This window comes from Chiroxiphia lanceolata, chromosome 17, assembly GCF_009829145.1.
Source record: "Chiroxiphia lanceolata isolate bChiLan1 chromosome 17, bChiLan1.pri, whole genome shotgun sequence".
Lineage (NCBI taxonomy): Eukaryota > Metazoa > Chordata > Aves > Passeriformes > Pipridae > Chiroxiphia > Chiroxiphia lanceolata.
In genome coordinates, this window is record NC_045653.1 from 873545 (window position 1) to 892657 (window position 19113).

The following is a 19113-nucleotide window of genomic DNA, read 5'->3' on the forward strand; positions in this document are numbered from 1 at the left end:
AAGATAAATAAAATGCAAAATCAACATTAAATTTCAGTAAATTGAAATGTGCTGTTTCATGATAAAAATTATTGTTAAATCCTCATTAAACGGATTTTCCAACCCACTTTGGCCCTGGAACACTTTGCTTTGCTCAGTGCAGTATGTATTCACATTTGGTTAATTTTTTTCACTTAAAATGTAAAAATGCACTGTCAGTAGGAAGCATGGCTGAAATGAAGCAGAAACAAGCTTGAAAGTCAAACTGCAGAGGAAAGTGAAGGGTCTGGTGGAAAGCAGTCAAATTTCAGCATAAGCTGCTTAAGAGTAGGTTGCTGCTGAAGAGAGCATTTCCCGGAGAGTGAGTGCTGGGGAGCAAGTGAGGTCAGGTACAAAGAGTGAGTGCCTCTGCAGGTGAGAGCTCAAAGGGGGGGAGAGAGGGACAGAGAGGAGATGGCATGTGGAGAAGCTGCAGTGGCTGTGGTGGTTACAGAGCTGATGAAGAGCTACAGATGTTTTGGTTTGGACAAACATCCAACCAAAACCTTCGAAAGCCCTCACCCGTGCCTGCTGCCACCTCCTGAACTGCAGGGGTAGTGAAAGCAGGTGGCTCAGTAGAGGTGAAAGAGTCCTTGAACAGATTCATTTGAGCATGTCCTTTGCCATGAAACTGGTAAAAATGGTCTGTGGTTTAGTTTGAGCTGTGCAAACTCTGACGCTGGGTAATGTGGGTGCTGCTTTAGGGTGATGCCAGTGGACATGAAGGGGACATGGGACATCATGTGAATCACATGACTGATGGTAGCAGCCACTGCTTATTTCATTTGCTTTTGGTGGAACAGCTTATTCAGGGAAATGCTGCAAGGTTGTTTGAAAGAGCCATGACCAGAAAAGGCTCTTTCAAAGACAGTAGTTTGCATCATTTTCATCGGGAAATTTCTCGTACCAGTTTATATCCTGGCGTGTCCCCTCTCTGAAACTTCTGGGACTGTCCTGTACAGGGCAGTACGTGGGTCAGTGTTCTCATGGGTACTGGTCAAGGTAATGCAAAACAATTTGAAGACTTTGCAGTATTCTTGCCTAATCAGCCCTGTAGTTGTTGCCTGTTAATTCAGATGGTCAGCAGGGATGGTGTCCTGCTTGCTGAGCTCAGTTACACCCGTGACAGTGTGACACTGGTTTTAGTTAGAATTGGACTCCTCCAGAATTAAGCTGGGCACGGACCTTTTCTTTACAAAGCCATTGTTAGATGTAGGTCTTGTTTAAGCTCCTTAGAAATTATATTTACCAGCTGGCATTTCTGTCCTAGATGTAGCCCAGATTTCAGGGAGGTAAAAGCATGGTGGGTTAGGAAGCTGCTGTTGCTCAAGTGTGGGAGCTGGCACTGCACTAGTGAAGCAGAACAGAGTTCCTCTGCAGGCACACGGTTTGTCTTGGAGATGGAATGCCATGTGGTGCATTCCCAGAAATATATGAGCTGGAATGCAAAGTGCATAACCTAGGAAAATATTTTTAAAGGGAATTTGGATCTTTTGCCTGTTTTGCTGGAAGTTTACAATGTCAGCTAGCATTTTAGTGTAGAAAACAGAGTAGCCCGTGCAGGTTTTGAGAAGCACACTGCTGCCCAGAGGCTTGCAGAGGGCTGAGGAGCAACACAACAGGAATGCCCAAGGGTCTCAAGGCCCATAAATGAAACTTAGCTGAGATCTGTGTGCCAAGGCTGCAGTCTGCCCAGCCAGGCTCAGGAGCCCTGGCAGGCAGCTGGTCTTCCTGTGTGTGAGAGCAAAGCACGGAAGGCACAGAAAGTGGGAATCCGCCTATGAAGAAGGAGAAAGTTGCTGTGGAGAGCTGCACAGCACACACGGCTGGAGAAATGCCTGAGCAGCAAACATGCAGGCGGTGGGTAGAGTATTTGAGTTCTGGCATGGGCTGCAAATCTTGGGTTTGTTCACATCTTCCTTTGCATACCAGGAGCAGCATTTCTGCTTTCCATCTCCTTAGAAGTGGGCGGCTGTGTCGGAGGGTGGTTCTCAGGAACATAACTTGGATTGTCATGGCTGTAAGTGCCATCAGTCCCTAGAGAGGACCTGCTTCAGATGGCCTGTGCTGGGCTGCCCAGCGAGGGAGTGCATGTTTTTGGTAGCATAGCTTGATCACTGATGGGTGTGATTTTGCCCCAGTGTGGTTAACATACAAAGCAGGAGTATAGCAGGCTATGGAGGTAACAAATTAGAAGCTGTATTCAAGTTGAGATGAACAAACAAGAATTTTTAGCCTCTGAATGCAAGGTTTTGTTGCACTGAGTTCCTTAGCAGTGTGGGGAGATTGCAGCCCCATAAGAAAACAGCTGAAGTCAAGATGCAGCTCTTGCAGTTCCCAACCCTGTGGGAAGCAGTTGTGCCAGAGCCTCAGTGACCAGGACCTGGAGCCTTGGTCCCTGCAGATGATGTGGTTTCATGCTCAGGTCTGTAGGACTCGTGCTCTCGACTTACTGAACTCACTTTACTGCAACTTCTTCCTTTGTATATTGAAATTATGTAAATTGAGAGCAGCCTTATCTTGGAGTAAGCACACAAACACGGATTTCAGATCTTGTTTATAGGTAGGTACTTCCTTTCTGAGGCTCACCAGCCTTGGTTTTTTGTAGCCTTGTCTTCTACCCTGATTCTAATCTCCATGCTTAATGATTCACCACATCTCACCTGGATTCTTGTCTTACTGATTTTCAAAGAGAATAGAGTCTACTCCAGCCTTCAGGAAACCTTTGGAAAGGGATGGATGGTGTCAGCTGGGGGATTTGAGTGTATTTATAGTAATATATAAATAGAGGCAAGAGGAATACTTACAAAACAGGTGGTACAGGAACGTTTATAGAAAAAATGCATGATTTATACAGGGATCGTTCCACGCAAACCTTTTGCTTTGCCTGTAGTCTGTCTTCTACAGAACTCTTTTGAGTGCTATGAATATTTATGCTGCTTTGTTGTGTCAGCTTATGAAATGACATGTATGTCTCTTTAAATAACAGGAGGAGTGGAGGGAGGAATTTGATTGTTTCCTGGGCAGACATGTCTGCAGAGCTTTTACAAGGAGTCTTTAACACAGTTGGAGCAGAGAATAGCCCCAGATCAACAACATCCCACCCTTCCCTTTGCCTCTGCACTTGGAGATGTGCTTTACAAGGTCTCTCTGCTACATAGCATTCTCTTTTGCTCAAATGTGCCCCTTTGCCATGTCTCAAACCAAAAGGTGTGTTGCTGTTGGCATAGCAGGGTGCTTGCCTGAAGTTGTGGCAAATAGTCCCGTAGAGCGAGTCAGATCTTGTGCTGTGATCATAAGTTACGCAGATTCAGTCCAGGGCAATCATACTGAACTTGCTAAGACCTTGGGAAGAGAAAAGTGCATGCATCTACCTACAGAATATCCTCTGAACGGATGGAAATGACATCCTGAGGCTGTGACAGCCGTTTTTGTGGAGAGCTCCCAAACGAGTGGATTGGGAAGAGCTGGTTCAGCAAGCTAAAAAAAGCTGCTTGCAAGCAGTGATGGGGACCACCTGTACCTTTTCCTTCAAAAAACCGCCAAAAAGCTTTAAGTTTCCAGGAAAGGAGAAAAAAAATCAAATTTGCTAGATGAATAGATTTAGATTCAAAATGTTTAGGAAAAAAATTCACCGTCTGGCCCTTTTGAGGCTGTGTAGGTTTGATCTTTCTGTGTGATTTAATCTCAGTTCAGCAATGTTCAGTGGCTTCCTGGCTCCCCTCAGCATTGGGCTCTCTCCGGTCCCTTCGGAGGCCTTGCTCCTGGGTGAGAGAGCAGAGGAGCTCCCTGGCTGACTGTGCTGCAGGCTCATTGCCTAGCAGGTCTCTTACTCCTCTGTGAACTCCCCTACAGAAGTTTTCCCAGCTGTTTGAGCCCAGCTAGTGGTAAGGTTGTCTCTTCTCTCTCAAGGAAGTGTTGAGTAATTCTCAGCTCACCAGCCTTTTTTCCTGCTGCCCAGCTCGCTTTAAGAAGGGGCAACAAGCAGTGCCCATTATGGGCAGTGCCATAGGAGTTTGCCCGGGAGACACCCCTTCCCCTGAGGCACTATTTGGAGCAATAGTGAACCAGGAAGATAAACATCAGATTAATTTCAGAGTGATGCTGTTTACTGTGTGCACTGTAATTGAATCTAGAGACCAAGTATGAAATCAGAGCTGATGAGATATAAGCATTTGACAATCCTTGCTTTGAAGCCCTACTTAAGTTTTTATTCTTCTCATATTATAAATTATGAACATAGTAGTGCATGGGATTTACAGAATGTATATCTCTGCCTCTCTAGGCTTTGTACACTTCATGGACCTCCTCACACTGACAGCAAATGGTGTCCCTGGGCAGGTTTATGCGGGATGCCTCCCAGGGCTCTCTGGGAGCTGTTGCTCTTTGTATAGCCAGGGGAAAACTAGGAGAAATATCTTCAAGTCTTTGGCAAAAGTATCTTTGAGCAATCTAATGCAGAGCAATTGGTGCTCTGACGTGTTCTTTGGTCAGTCAGAGCTCGGCAGAGAGGGGTTATTAGATGCCCTGCTTCCCTGTAGACTGTGGTTTAGGCAAAAAGGCAAGGTGTGAGCCTAAGGCTCAGGAACTTACCAATCCCTGGTGTATAAAAACCCACAGAGAAAGGTGGCTTGTGTGTGCACAGCTTTTTAATCCCTTTGGAGAGAGGACAACTTCTTGGTCTCTTGGGTGACCCCAAGAATAAGCATCACATTCCTGCCTGCCATGGGGCCCAGCAGGTGTCTTTTCAGAGGAGCCTAAGAGAAGGGATACAGTCTCCAGATAATAAGGTGAAGGTGGTCATTCTGGTACTGTCTGCAGCTTATCTGCAGATAAGCTTTGTGATGCTTGTGTGAAACTCCTTTTATGTCTGTAACCTCATGGGATGCTGTTTTCGAGAGAACCTAGTAGATGCCGAGCTCTTAATCAGCCCCAGTGTATATGGAAGTTGTAATTCCTTAGCAGAATTATTTTTTTTATTCCATAATATCTTATCAGAAAGATAGTAACCAGTGTTCCTCTGGGGCTTACAGAGGAAATTACTCTTACTCCTCTTCTGAGTAAAGATTCATTGTGAGGTAAGGAGTTGTTACCTCTAGATTAACTGATTTCTTGAAACTCTCCCAACTGGTATCTTTTATGGCAAAAAAGCTGAAAAGGAAGAGTAATTTAAAGTTTCCCAAAGCCAAGGACATAAAAGAGAGGGAAATTGCTATGGCTGATTTTCAGAGGGAAAAGGCATTTTGTTTCCATTTGTTTTGTGCCAGACTGGCTTCAGCCACACCAGTGTTAGTTAGTCCTGGCACAAAGGGTGCAGCTTTGCACAGTATTTGGGGTGAAGGGAACTGCTTCTTCCCAGGGCAGGACATGTTTGTGTGGAATTAAGGTGGCTGGGGAACACACGTGTTCTTTTTCCACTTTTTTTCTTCTGTGATTAGTAGCCTATAATATCTTGGACAAAGAATTTTGTTCCTGACAGTACTCAAGAGACTTTTCCTAGCACACTCAGCTGGTGCCCAGGAAGTCCACCACATGCTTCATTCTGTTTGTGACTTCTTTTATGCCATCTGCAGTAATAGGTGCAATTTTCCTGAACAGCCAGATAACCTACACCATCCGGCATGACCGTCTCCTGCCAGAGCCGTCTTCATATTGCTGCAACTGCTTGCTCTAGAAATTCTTCTGTGTAGAAACACAGCTAGAGCCTCCAGAGGAGTAATTAAATCCCTGGTAAACTCAGCCATATTTTCCTACATCCTTACTGCTGTATTTATGCTGGAAGATTTCTCCTCTGGCTCCGTGGCAGCAGCGATTTCTCACAGACATATGGCAGCCTCACATACTGTTGATTATACTTTTTTCTTCCCTTTGCTGACTTTGCACCATCTGATTGTTTGGGCTGCCCAGTTAACAGTGTTACCTGCACATATTCCACTGGACCAGCCATATCTGGGGACCATTTTTATATCTGTAGGAGATTGGAGAAATGATTACTGACTAAAAACAGCAACTAAGGTGAGGGGAGTAGGACAAGTTCTGTGTAGGTGGGGTGGTCTGTGCTCCACATCCCACCCACTGGAGCCTCTGGTCCAATCCCAGAATGGTTACCAAGCCACTGGCACCCCAAAAGCCACACCTGGGGAGGGCCCTGGGAGATCAGAGCAGATAAAAGCAGTGGCACAGGTGTGGTGCTGGCGTGTCCCACTGCCTTGGACCTGACAGCACCTGAGATCTCATTGAGTCCAAGGTGGTGACTGGTCATCTTTCGCTCTCATTTTCCTTTCTCTCTCTCTCTCCCTCTCTCTTCTCCTAACTTCCTCTTCTCGAAATCTGGATAACTTAAACTTGGTTGAGTTGGAGCTTGCTAAGTCAATGCTTTGTGAAGTGCCTTTCTTTGACTGGATGTTGCTTTAAAATTTGCCAAGTACCTTATTCTACCTTAACATTCTAAAGTTTGCAAGTAAAATTTGTTATTCAGCCTCATGAGAACTTTGTTGTTTTCTCCTGTGTGCTGCCAGAGGGAATCTAAGTACCTAAGCCCTTTGAAAACCCACCGAGCGGGCTCAGGGTGTAACAATATCCCACCTGCTGCAGGGGCTGCCCCGGGTTCTGGGCTGTTCTGCCAGTGAGCTTGGATCTTCACACTTCTGTCTCCCATGTGTGGATTTAGTTTTGGCTGCGTGTCTTGTGGATACAGCAGAGCCTTGCTTTTGGTGGCAGGACACTGGGGTTCAGGTCTGTTGGTCGTGGCAGGGGGATGTCACTGAACACAGTTTTTCACTCAGCTGATCAAGTAATGTCCAGTTCACTTCCAGACACACTATGGCTGAAGTACCAGCATGGAAATGGATTCAGACTTTCTCAGTAGAAAGGCCTGAGCTTTCAGGAACAACTTTCTGTGGGCAGGACAAGGAGTAAGGAGACTGACACAGTGTGAGCACGATTGGGTTTACCTTCTGCACTTACAGGTGCCTTGTGTTGCACCAAGAACCAGCTTCTTGCAGGCTTCATTTGGAGCACAGACAAGTCTAATGAAAAAATCTGAAAGCTTTCCTTGACTAGCCTCACTTGTAATGCTGTTTCTAACAGTATGTCTTTGTTTCAGAATCACCCATTTGCTGCTCTGAGGATTAATTGGCTTCAGTTCCAGCACCATGGATGAACTGCAGGATGTTCAGCTGACAGAGATCAAACCGCTCCTGAATGACAAGGTAATGCAGCTGCTGCTTTGTTCTTACAGTGTACTCAGGCTGACTTTGTGTCTGGGGAGGAGCCCTGATTGCCAGAAGTTGTTTACAGCTTAAAGTATCTGAAGTACTGAAAAATCCCACTCTGGTAATTTACCGCCACACACTCTTCCAAAGTCTCAGGGAATGACAGACCACCACAGTTCAGGTAAGTTTGGAGTCCTGGCCAAACAGTATGTCATGCCTGTAGTGAGGATTTACAAAGGCTGGGCAGAAAATGGGAAGGTGATCCCATTCCTGACCTGACGTAGCTATAGAACCTCTAATAAGTTTCTCCTTGTTAGAGGAACTTTGGATTATTGTATCCTATTTTCTTCTTTCTTTTTTTTGTTTAAAATATTTTGTCTTAAATTATCCTTTAGTGTTTTGACACCCAAACCAGCCCCGTCTCCCTGGATTTAGTAATGGAGAGCTGTTTCCTTTTAATGTCTCCAGAGCTCAGCTAGAGCAGTCCAGATTCATCCAATACTGAGACTTCTGAAAATCATCGTATTGCAGCAGCTGTTTAAATCTTTCTCTTTTGTGGGCTGGAGAAGAGCCATCTAGGCTTTAGGAGAGCCCTGGCCTCCCTGGATTCTGCCACAAACTGTCGTTCTGAGTGCCTAAGTCATTACAGGCATCCCAACAAGATCTAGCATCTTGCACCTGCAAACTGTGATTATGAGCAATGCAGTTGGGTCACTTTCCATAGCTCACAGCCAAGCCCAGTGGTATGGGAAGCAGTTCCCAAGGCTTTGCTGTTTAATGGCATCATCAAGAACTGGCTTGTGCTGCCAAAGGGCTGTGGTGCTTTGTCCACTCACTGTGTGCCTGTAGGAGACTGGGCTGTCTGCCACAAAATGAGTGAAATCTCTGAAATTCTGCTGTGTTTTAGTCTGTACTGATTAGTTTTTCCTCATTTCTCTAGTGTTCTAGCATATCTGTTTAGTACCTGTGAAATCTAAAAATTCAGCTGAACTCTGCAGTCCAGCTACCTGTTCTGACAGAGTAGTGCTGACTGCTAGGCTTCCTCAACTCAATTGTTTAAAATGTTTCCTGGAATGTGAGTCTGGGAAGTACAAAATCAGTGTAGACCAGCAGCTAAAATACAGGCCTTGAGAACAGTTTGTGGTTTCAAAACAAGAATTAAACATTTACAGAAGACAAGCTTCCTAAATGCAGTGCCCCAGATCTTGCTCATGATTCTCCTGGGATTTTCCATGTTTGAATTCAAGAGGGTAGATTGCCCTTGCTTCAGTCAGCTGACCTAAGTAGGAGGTATTGCAGCATGCCAAAACAGTGGTTTTCACTTTATAAGTTTCAGTTTCTCTGTCAAGTCTGGCCTGGTCAGTGCCATCCAGTCCTGGCTGTGGTGTGAGTTCTGGTTCAAATGCAGTGTGCTCATCAGAACAGAACACCCAGTGGTGGTAACCGGCACACAGAAGGGCACATATTGAGCGATACTTGCTTTCCTTGACTTGGTTTTGAACATACAGAAAGTATAGTATATACCTCAGTAGGGAAAAAGACAGTGCTCCAGAACCATCCTCAGTACTGCCCGGGAAGAGAAGTGTGCTGAGGCTCTCCTTTTTGCACTTTGTTTTAACAAAGGGAGGGCCTCAGGGAGTGGCCAACTCCAAGGTCCAGCCCTTAGTAAGGTTTTCAAGCTTAAAATAATACATGTGTGCTTTTTAGACGTAGTTTATGGAGCATGTGGGTGTGGTGCCATAACATGCTGTTCTGTGCAGCGTATCAGAGTCTAAAATCTATTGAGCTGGCAGTTCACTAAGATTTTTTACTGACCAACCCACTTTAGATGTAGGAGTTCGAGCCAGCATGGATTAATGGCCAGAAATAGTACAGTAAAACTCTTAAGGTGTTAATGGGTGAGTGCTCATGAACTCTTCAGGTACAAAGGCTGCTGTACACAGAGACGGAGCTCTGGTGTCTTAATACTCAAAACAGTGGAATTGCCTGGGAAATGGAAACAGGTCGTATCTTGTTCACTTGTCTAACTCTAGGTAATGACACTGGGGACCACTGAGTCCTGGATATGTTCTGTCTCAAATCAGCAAAAAATTACAAGCTTGACTTTTAAAGAATACAGACACATTTTTGTTTGTGAATAGTTTAAGCCTGATAGCAAGTGCAGGGAAGTAAAATACACTATATTGGTTCACCTCATTCAGCCTCACTAAAATGCAGTGACTTTATATTGGAGAAGTAAAGGAACTTCAAATGTTCCCATTTAGTAGAAGGAGAGAGAAAAAGAGAGGACTGCCCCAGTGAAAAGTTACTGAAATGCCAGAGCCAGATTCAGGAGGTGGAATGGGCAGCCCTTAGGCTGGGTTGTGTTGGCCCAGCTAGCTCTGTGCTTTGAGGTGCAGCGTGGAAAACTTGCCTTAAACTTTCTCAAGACAATGAATAAATGGTTTAAAGTCAGATTTTTGGTGTGTTAAAATCAAGTATGCAGGAGTCAGGGCATTTCAGCCCTAATGCTGCTTGTGCCTCATGGTACACCCTGACAACAAGCAGCCCAGTTCAGACCTTCATTCCTTGCTCTGTGTCATTTCCTCTCTACTCACTCAGGGGATCTCAGGCTTTTTCCGGTACAAATTCAGATCAACCTTTTCTTTACTTAGCATGCACCATCCAAATCCAGTGCTGGGTACAGAAATTTCTCATCTCTCCACAGGTTTTTTAAAGTCCTTAATCTCTGTGGCACTGGATGACTGAATTGACCTTCTTCACGACCTGGTGGTGGTGTCAGAAATTTCAATTAATTTCAGTGTCTCAAACTGAAATAAGAAGGGGCTGCTTTTTAGTTTCTTTTCCCACATCCTGAGGATTTGGTGGGTTTTGCCATGTTATGCTCAAAACATTGACGGGGTTCAATACTTACCACAGACAGGGAAAGGGGGGAATGGATCCTTAAAACAGATTTGCAGATATCTCAAATGTCTCAAACTGAGAATGTAGGTAGCAACCTCTGTTCTTGCTAATGTGGCAAGGCCCTGCAGGGAGGAAAACAGGGCCATGTGTTTACACATGGAGAGGAGTGAGGGTGCTCAGCCAGAAGAAATGTTTGGAGTGTTTCTGTTGTGCATATGTGATCCTAGTTGTAATTTTAGTACTAAGGAGCTATGCCTTAAACACATGAGCTGTAATGCTATCTCAAGTGATTTGCTCAGCCTTTTCAGCAGCTGACAGCTCTCAGTGGTGTAACCTACTCTATGGTCAGAGACAGTGTTAACAAAGCGTGTGGGCACGCAGACAGGTTCCTGCAGCCCCTCAAACCTGCAGGGTGCCAAATGTGTGCTGTCCTGACTGTGTTCAGCTGCATGTGTGGGTCACCCTCTGGGAGCAGTCAGTTGTGAGCTGCTGAGCCCAGTTCCCATGTGCTGGGGTTTCAGTAGCTTGCAGGGTCCCTGTGTGTGCATGGAACAATCCCATGCCCATGGCAGTGACTGCATGGCCTGTTTTCCTGTGCTTATTACATGAGATCCCAGGGTTAGTCCTTCAAGAGTTTTGCATCCAAATTCTTAATGAACAGCAGGACCAGACAAAACCCAACCCATACCCAGCCAGCTTTGGCCATGGTCCTTTCTATGTGCACTGTCCCTACTCGAATGCTCTCAGCTGTGCCCACAGATGCTCCCCTTAGATGGCAGCCTCTGGACAGCCCCATAACTTTGCTGTGTAGAAATGGGCAGAAATTGCATGAGGTTTACTTGTACAAGTCTCATATTTTGCTGCTGACCTGACTGCAGCCATGCTCAACTGTACTAAAACAGAGGTCTCTGAGGGGAACTTTCATGATGTTGTTGGGGGTGTTCTGGGGCACTGTGCTGAACTCTTTTTTCTTTTTCCTGTTTTTCATTAACAGAATGCAGCTCGCAACTTCCAGGACTTCGACTGTCAGGTAAGACACGTGTAGGAGACAAGGATTGGTTGACAGACTCCCAGTCAGCAGTAATGTTGAGAGAGAGAGAGAGAGAGAGATGAAAAAAAAAATCTGTATCTTAATTTTAGCTCCTGTTAAGGTTTAATCAATAAGAACTGGAATATGTCCAGTGGCAGAAATTGCCCTTCACCCTTTCACGCCAAGCAGTTTCTTCTGAGTTCTAAGGTGCAGAGCTGGACTGCTCTGCCAAGGCTGCACAACATCTTGCAGGATGGCTGGTCTCCTGAAAAGCAGTTTCTTGGAAAAAGTCAATATGCTGAGGAACTTCAGCTCTGTCATGTCCCATCTGGTTCATCAACTGGGAAAGGAGGAGGTTGCATGCTCTATCTATTTATCTTGAGAGGAGATGGAAGTCACCAAGCTGCCCAAGATACAACACCCTGCTCTGCTGGGCCTGGCTCTTGACACAGCCATGGTCGTTTTCGGGAGTTCATTGATGGTGCAGAGATGAGCCCAGTGGCTCTGGTTGCCATAGGAATAATCCTTTCAGAGGAGTTGTTGCTCCACCAGCATCAAAGACAGAGGACACACTCTATGATGGGGGAGCGCAGCTCTGAGATTTCGTGGGGCATTTTGTGGAGCACAGGCTCTTTTTCCATGCCAGATTATCCTGCCGCCTTCTCACTGAGTGTGTGGATATGCAGCCAGCAGCTGTTCCTTCTCTCCAGTCATGGGAGGCTGCTGTGTCTGCAGTGCTCTGCTCGGTGCAGTACAGGTCACACAGTGCTGCTGGAGCACACCAGCGGGGGTAGGGCTGCAATACCATGTGCTAGATTTAATAAAAGTCTGTTGATGTAGATCACAGAATCATAGAATCAGCCGGGTTGGAAGGGACCTCGGAGATCATCAAGTCCAACCCTTGATCCAACCCCACTGTGGTTCCCAGACCATGGCACTGATGCCACATCCAGTCTCACCTTAAACACCTCCAGGGATGGAGAATCCACCCCCTCCCTAGGCAGCCCATTCCAGTGGCTGATTACCCTCTCTGTAAAGAATTTCTTCCTAATATCCAACCTAAACCTCCCCTGACACAGCTTAAGACCCAGCCCTCTTGTCTTACTGATCACTGCCTGGGAGAAGAGACCAACCCCCACCTGGCTCCCCCCTCCTGTCAGGGAGTTGCAGAGAGTCAGGAGGTCTCCCCTGAACCTCCTCCAGGCTGAACACCCCCAGCTCCCTCAGCCTCTCCTCCCAGCACTTGTGCTCCAGTCCCTTCCCCAGCCTCGTTGCTCTTCTCTGCACCTGCTCCAGCCCCTCCATGTCCTTCCTGAGCTCAGGGCCCAGAGCTGGACACAGCACTCCAGGGGTGGCCTCACCAGCGCTGAGTCCAGGGGCAGAATCACTGCCCTGCTCCTGCTGCCACACTGTTCCTGAGCCAGGCCAGGATCCATTGGCCCTCTTGTCCCCCTGGGCACACTGCTGGCTCTTGTTCAGCTTCCTGTCAATCCACACTCCCAGCTCCCTTTCTGCCTGGCTGCTCTCCAGCCACTCTGTCCCCAGCCCTTGGGGCTGCAAGGGATTGTTCCAGAAAACCACTTGCAAGCCTCTGCAGAACAGGAACGTCATAAATATAGTCCTATGAAGGTAGTTTGTGTTTTTTCCTTCTCTTGATATCACTGACAGTAGCCCCCATTTGGGCAGACACATGCCACTATACTGCTTTAGCTCCATTCATTGTGAGTTTTGTTATTATCTTAAAGCTTCAAACTATAAAAATCACTGATTTTAGCACATTGTAAATGTTGTTTCTTGTCTGAGAAGCAGCAGCAGTGTTAAGCAATGATTTTTCTGTGAAATAAAGGATAATGGTTTCAAAACACTTTCCTGTACCATCATGTCTCCATCTGTCTTTATCTTCTCTCTCACCTCTAGAGGTGAAGTGTGCTCCCAGGTCAGATGGGTAAAGGGTAAAAATAGGTGCAATGCCTTTGAGTAACTGTTAGATAGCAGAGGCACTTCCTGCAGTGGCCTGTCTGCCAGGATTGGGAAGAATGTGAATGTGATGCCAGGGCTTATTGGCCTCCACTGCCAATCCTCTACTGACCCACCAAAGCTCTGGGTGTGCCCCTGCCCTGCCTGACTGGGAGCAGCGTGGTCTTGGGAGCTGGAGCAGAGTGGGAAGGTGGGATGGAGTCCCTGTCACAGAGCTGTGAATGGCTGCTGCCTTTTGGTTCTACACTTTCCCTCAATAAGCAAAGCCTCTGTGCCCTTCTTTGAACAGAGCCCCAGATTTGAAGCTGGGCAAGCCCCACAGAACTCAGTGCTGTTGTCTCAGCTCCCTGTCCTCCCCAGGGCTGAGCTTTGGAAGAGCTGAGTGGGCTGCAGCCAGGGAGAGGGGCTCTGGGGAGTGCTGGGCCTGGAAGGACATGCTTGTTGCTTCTCTGCTTTGCTGTAGATCAGCAGTGAGCTGGTGGCCATGGCAACAGTTGGGCAGGAGGCGAGATGTTCCTTCCGGGAGCCCTCTTGGTAATTCATTTAGAATACAGGTTTTTTCAGCAAGATGTTAATACAGTGTCTCTTGTGACTGTAAATAGTGTCCTAACCTCACCTTTCTCCAGCATCTCTCCCTACAAGGTGCACTTTCAGGGCACACCTGGCTTGACACCCCCCCCCTTCTGCTCCTACCTGGAAAATACCCCAAGGGCTAGATTAAATCGCTATTTGAAATCTGCCAGCAAGGATAGATGGAGTGTTGGGTCCTTGGGTTATCTGCCTCAGTTACTAGTACCAGGAACAGTTCTTACACTGGGACATCGAGCTATTGTTTTGTCCTGTGAAAAATTACTGCTGCTTTTTGATCTGGCAAAGCACATCTGGCTGCATATCCAGGCCTCTGTGACACTGAGTCAGTGTCAGGGCAATTTAAAGTAAAGAAGTTTGCCAGGGATTTCAGAGGAAGGAAGATCCTGTTGTGTAGAGAAAGACTTAAAAGCCCCTAGACTGAGGCACGGGTTTAATTTGTCCTGAGTTTCACAGGGAAGAAGAGCCTTGGGGAGGATCTCAGTTTGACAAGAACAGGCACAAACTGACTGATGAAGGCTGATAACTGGAAGATGGTTTCCAGTTACAGTGCAGTGAAGTTCCCAATCAACTTCCAATAGCAACAACATCTGCAAGGGACCTGATGGGGTTTAAAGCAAAAATTAAAGGGTTTGTGGGATGGATTATCTTACACAATGCAGTGTTTGCAGTATGAGAGCACAGCATCAGTGACGTGAGACCTGCATTTCAGACCTTTTTATTTTTCTAATAGTTCAAAAGAAGCTGTTTTAGATGGAGACAAAGCTGTAGCTTGGACTGGGGCTGACCGCATCCTGGGCTGTGCTTGCAGGGCTGCAGGCAGTGGGGTGAGGTAAGGGGGTGGTGAGGAAAAAGTGAGACTCTGTTAGAAGTGTTGATAACCCTGTTGGCAGTGCAGGTCCAGTATAAGATCTTGACATATTGGAGTGAGTGCTGTTTTATTTCAGTCTGTGTTATTCTGTGCCCTCGGTTATGAGGTCATTTGCTGTAAGTCCATCCCAGAATTTCATAGAATATTCTGAGTTGGAAGGACCCACAAGGATCATTGAGTCCAACTCTGAAGTGAATGGCCTGTACTGAACCCACCACCTCTGGTGTTATTAGCACCATGCTCTAACCAGCTGAGCTAATCTCAATGTCCCAGCTCCTGCCAGGACTGACTGATGCCCTGCCAGAGTTTAGCCTTGGATACAGCTGGAGTAACATCCAGCTTCAGTGTTTGTTTGTTTTGTGGTGCCTCTAGACGGCCTTCTGGCTGGAAGCTGGGGTTTCAAAATGTTCTCTACAGCTGGGCCATGCTTACGAATGGGAGAAGTGTTTAGTTTAATCCCAGCTCAGGAGCATGTCATTAGCACTGTCACTGACTCCAGGAGGTGTGTAGTGCCAGGCATACAGGTTCCCCACGCTGTTTTCTGTACAGCTTTGGCATGTGTTACTTTTCAAGGTAACTTGTATATTTAAGGTTTGTAAGATCTTTCTTTCCTTTGGGGAAAAGGGGCAATGCCATTGGGAATTTCTATTCATTTCCTCATGTGTTTGGTTTTATGTTTAAATAACTTGCCAGGATCAGATCTGGGCAAAGTCAACAGCACAAGCATCCTCCTGCTTCTGAAATTTGTTACTCTAGGTGACTGTGTGTGAGGAAGCTTTTGGCTTTTCTGGTACAACTGACTTCCAGATAGAGCTACCCTGGTTTTCCTAAGCTGTACATCTGCAAGCAACCCCAGCTAACCCTGACATATAACAGATTGCCTGGCATCAGTTAAACAACGCCACGTAATCTGGTAACTGCAATGGAAATGAAATGGAGAGATAGTGTGGGGGCTTAGGGGTCTTTATCAATAGGAATGTAGGTTATTCTCAGAACTAAAAGGTATTAACCTAAATCTGAGACCTACATTTTACTTGAAAGCTATATGAACCCTAATGAAATCTAGGGTTGGCTTTTTCCACTGTCCATGGGCAGATGGTGGAATAAACGGTCTGTGCTGCAGATGGACAGATGGTGTGGTGACCTGTGCCATTAACAGAGCTGTGCCTGGGCTTTTATTATTATCCAGACCCTCTTCAGACTTCAGAAGTAGGTGTTCTGTCTCAGCCTAAATCTCTCTCCTCTTTTCAGATGATTTGCTTTAAATAGAAATGAAGGAATATGCAGATATATTTGTAAAACTATCCAAATAAGCCTGTATTATGTTTCAGTCTGACATAAGCTGCCATTTGATCTCATGTGTAGCTGGCACTTCCCCTCTGCTGCCTCCCACCAGCAGGAAGGCAGAGAAGTGTTTGGCTTTCAGGAGAAGGGGCCTTGGGGTGTGGAGGTGTTTTGGGATTTGGCTGAATATTTGCAGAAAGCAAACAATGGGTGGAGGAGGTGGGACTAAGTAAATGCAGGACATACAGGGTTCATCAGAAACAGAAAAGACAAGGCATGCATAAACCCTTGGAGGAAAGGAATAAAGCTTCCCAATACAAAAGCTTGCTGGATGCCTTGCTGACATTCATGGAAAATGCAGTCACTCAGTTGCCTGTGTCCAGAGTAAAACACAGCACAATGTTTGCAGAGTTAATGACAGGCCTCGATGAAGAATTTTTTGCACTTTTTTTTAGTTAAAGTATCACTGTTCAATAAGACCACGTTTTAATTATTCAGTTTTGGAGGAGTTCTTTCAGAAGCTTTTTAATCTGCATTTTTAAATGTTTGCTTATTCTTGCCCAGTCTCTTTGCTTTATTTTTGCTTGCTGTGCAGTCAGAGATGGTATCTGCTGTTGAGAGGTTATTGAAATATCCCATCGCGTGCATTTGCTGATGTGGGAGAGGTTGACTTGAAACTGTGTTCATTGTTTAATTAAAGCCAGCTTGTGAGTGCTACCCACTGGTGTTGAATACAAGGTGTTTTAAGGCATCTTCTCTTTATTGTGATGAAATAACATAGAACGTTAGCTCTCTGAGGAAGGGTTTGCTTTCTCTGTGTGAATAACTGGGGCTGTTCTCAGCAGCAGTGAAACATTTGGGCTGGGATATTGAGGACCGTTGTTCCTCTGGTTTGTACAACGAGTTCTTTTGTTCAAAGCGCTGGAGTGAAATTAATTACAACACAGAAGATGTTTTGATCTAGAAAGCAAGTTTACTTAATGCCTGCTAAATTAATGATGCTCCTAATCTTATTAAAACTAGCATCACCACTAAAGTACTGGTTTTGACTTCTCCTGACATCACAACAAGCTAAAATTATTTAAATGGATTTTTATTTTGGACATTTTTTAAATTTTTGTTTCTTGGGAAGCTTTTCTTCTGATTCCTCCCATCACTGATTTTCCATCTAAAAACTCTGTTTTCTGTAAAACTGCAGTGTTCAGTTCTGGAAAGTTTTAGCTAGCTGGACTTGGACTGAAACATGGTTCTTATTTTTAACTATGTGTGCACAACCCTTCCTTGGGGTTTACTTAAGCATTATGTTTGCTTTCTGTATTCTGTGGCAACAGTGTGCCAAAGAGGCTGATTATGCAGCTGTGATGTTTGAAGTTCCTGTGCTTTTAATGTTCTTGTCAGTGAGTCCTTAGAGCAAAGCAGATGTATGTGCTTTAGGTTGAGAAAGGGGTTTGAATGGTGCCTTTCCAGCGGCAGTGGCTGAGCCGTTTCCATCCTTTATGCAACACTCATTAATGGTATTTCACAGCGACTAATGAGTAACTGCAGTATTGGGTTTATCTCAACACAGTGAGGCTCACTTCTAGTTGCTGGGGATGTGGAAGGTTTGGAGACACACAAATGGCCCTGCTTTCTGTTCTTCAGGAGGTTTGAAGATGTTCATGGTCTTCAGCAAGATGCTGAAATGCAGTTTGGCACATTGTGTCAGCAGGAGGACTGTCCTTAGCTGGAAAGGTGGCCCTTGCCTTACTTTACGGATTCCTTGAGGAGTTGTGGTGATCTGGGGTCTGGCAGTCACACAAAATATTTTAGACTCACCTGTGTATTAGCACATTCAGATCTCCCTTGAGGCCTCGGATTTACAAAGGCTGTGTCTGCAGGTAGTGGCACCTTGAGCCCACTGCCCAGGGATGGGGGAGTGCCAGAGCCATCAGCCTGTTCTGTTTGCAGCCCATGGGGAAGGCTGCAGTCTCATACTCTGCTGACTCAAAATAGCAGTGCAGATCTACGAGGTCCAATTTCCTGCCTGAGCTGGGAAAGAGGGGATCTAACCCTAACGCATGTATTCCTCCGTCTGTGCTGGGTGTCTTTCTCATGACGCTGGATACTTGACTGGAGTGCAAGGAAGTTATAGCTTTAACTGCTGCTTGGAACACGTGGGCAGGGCAGCAGAGAGAGCATCTTGCTCCAGCTCAGACCTGTCGGTGTTGTCATGAGTTGCTTATTGGTCTCAGCATTGTGGGGTTGTAGGGGTTCGTGTTCTCTGCTGTGGGAGCACAAACCCAGCCATGCTTCTGTTGTATCTCACTTGAGTTCCTTTGAGTGCAGAGCCAGTGTCTGTTCTCTGGCAGAATCTGTGTTTGGAGGTGACTTGCTCTTTCTTGCTGTCTGACACAAAGCATGAGCAAGGGTCGCAGAGAGGCACTGGGTCTGTCCTTCACTGTCACCTGCCTTTGGAACAGGCACACACAAATGCTTGTTTGTGTTACAGCAACAGCAGCACCTTTGTCTCCTGATGCTCTTGAGTTTGTGTAATCAGATTGAGTACCTCGTTCTACTGCTGCTCTCAATTCTCACCCAGAATTTCTCTAATTTAAGACTTAATGCAATTACACAGAGTACCAGAAACTGTTTGCATGCTTGGATAGATCATATTGGGTTTTCTATTAATAAATTTCTGCTGTGTATGGAAATGAATAATTTACTTCACGATGTTGCTTTAGGTCTGATTTAGTCTTGCTTCCCATGCAGCCATCTCCTTCAGCTCTACTATTTCCAAAATAGTTTTGCACAGAGAGGAGGTGGGAAGCGCTTACCTGCCAATTGCCTTGAGGTTGGAGATACTATAATGGTAAGAGTTAACAGGTGGGGGTGTTTTGCAGTCTGACAATATTTTTTTCTTATCCTGCAGGCATAGTTTGTGGTGTTGTTTTAGTAATGTGTAGAAATTTGAGGGCAGCTGCTGCTGAGAGCAAGACAATGGAATCTCTGCTTCAGTCCCTCCATAGTTAACAGCTGGGATAGGTTGCCCCAGGAGCACGGTGCAGTTTTTCACCTTTGCCAAGACTGGCAAAGATGACGTAAAGTAAATAATAGCTGTAGCCAGAGTCACTGGAAAAGGGGAAAGCCTGCCCTGAGTAATCTGCATCTCCTCCACCTTACAGCAAAGCAGCAGAGGCAGTTTCCTTTGCTTAGGTGAACCAGCAGCTAAATGTGCTTAAGTTGAAAGG

At 45.8% G+C, this 19113-nt stretch overlaps 1 protein-coding gene across 3 annotated transcripts in view; it reads left to right on the top strand.

Annotated features, from left to right (window-relative positions):
- Positions 1-19113, top strand: part of NDRG3 (NDRG family member 3) — a 61939-nt gene that overhangs the window by 20005 nt on the left and 22821 nt on the right. For all 3 annotated transcript variants that reach the window (XM_032704862.1, XM_032704863.1, XM_032704861.1), the window contains 2 exons: positions 7124-7229; positions 11131-11166. In XM_032704862.1, coding sequence (XP_032560753.1) covers positions 7173-7229; positions 11131-11166 — 93 coding nt within the window. In that variant the 5' untranslated portion in view covers positions 7124-7172. The remainder of the gene's footprint in view (positions 1-7123; positions 7230-11130; positions 11167-19113) is intronic.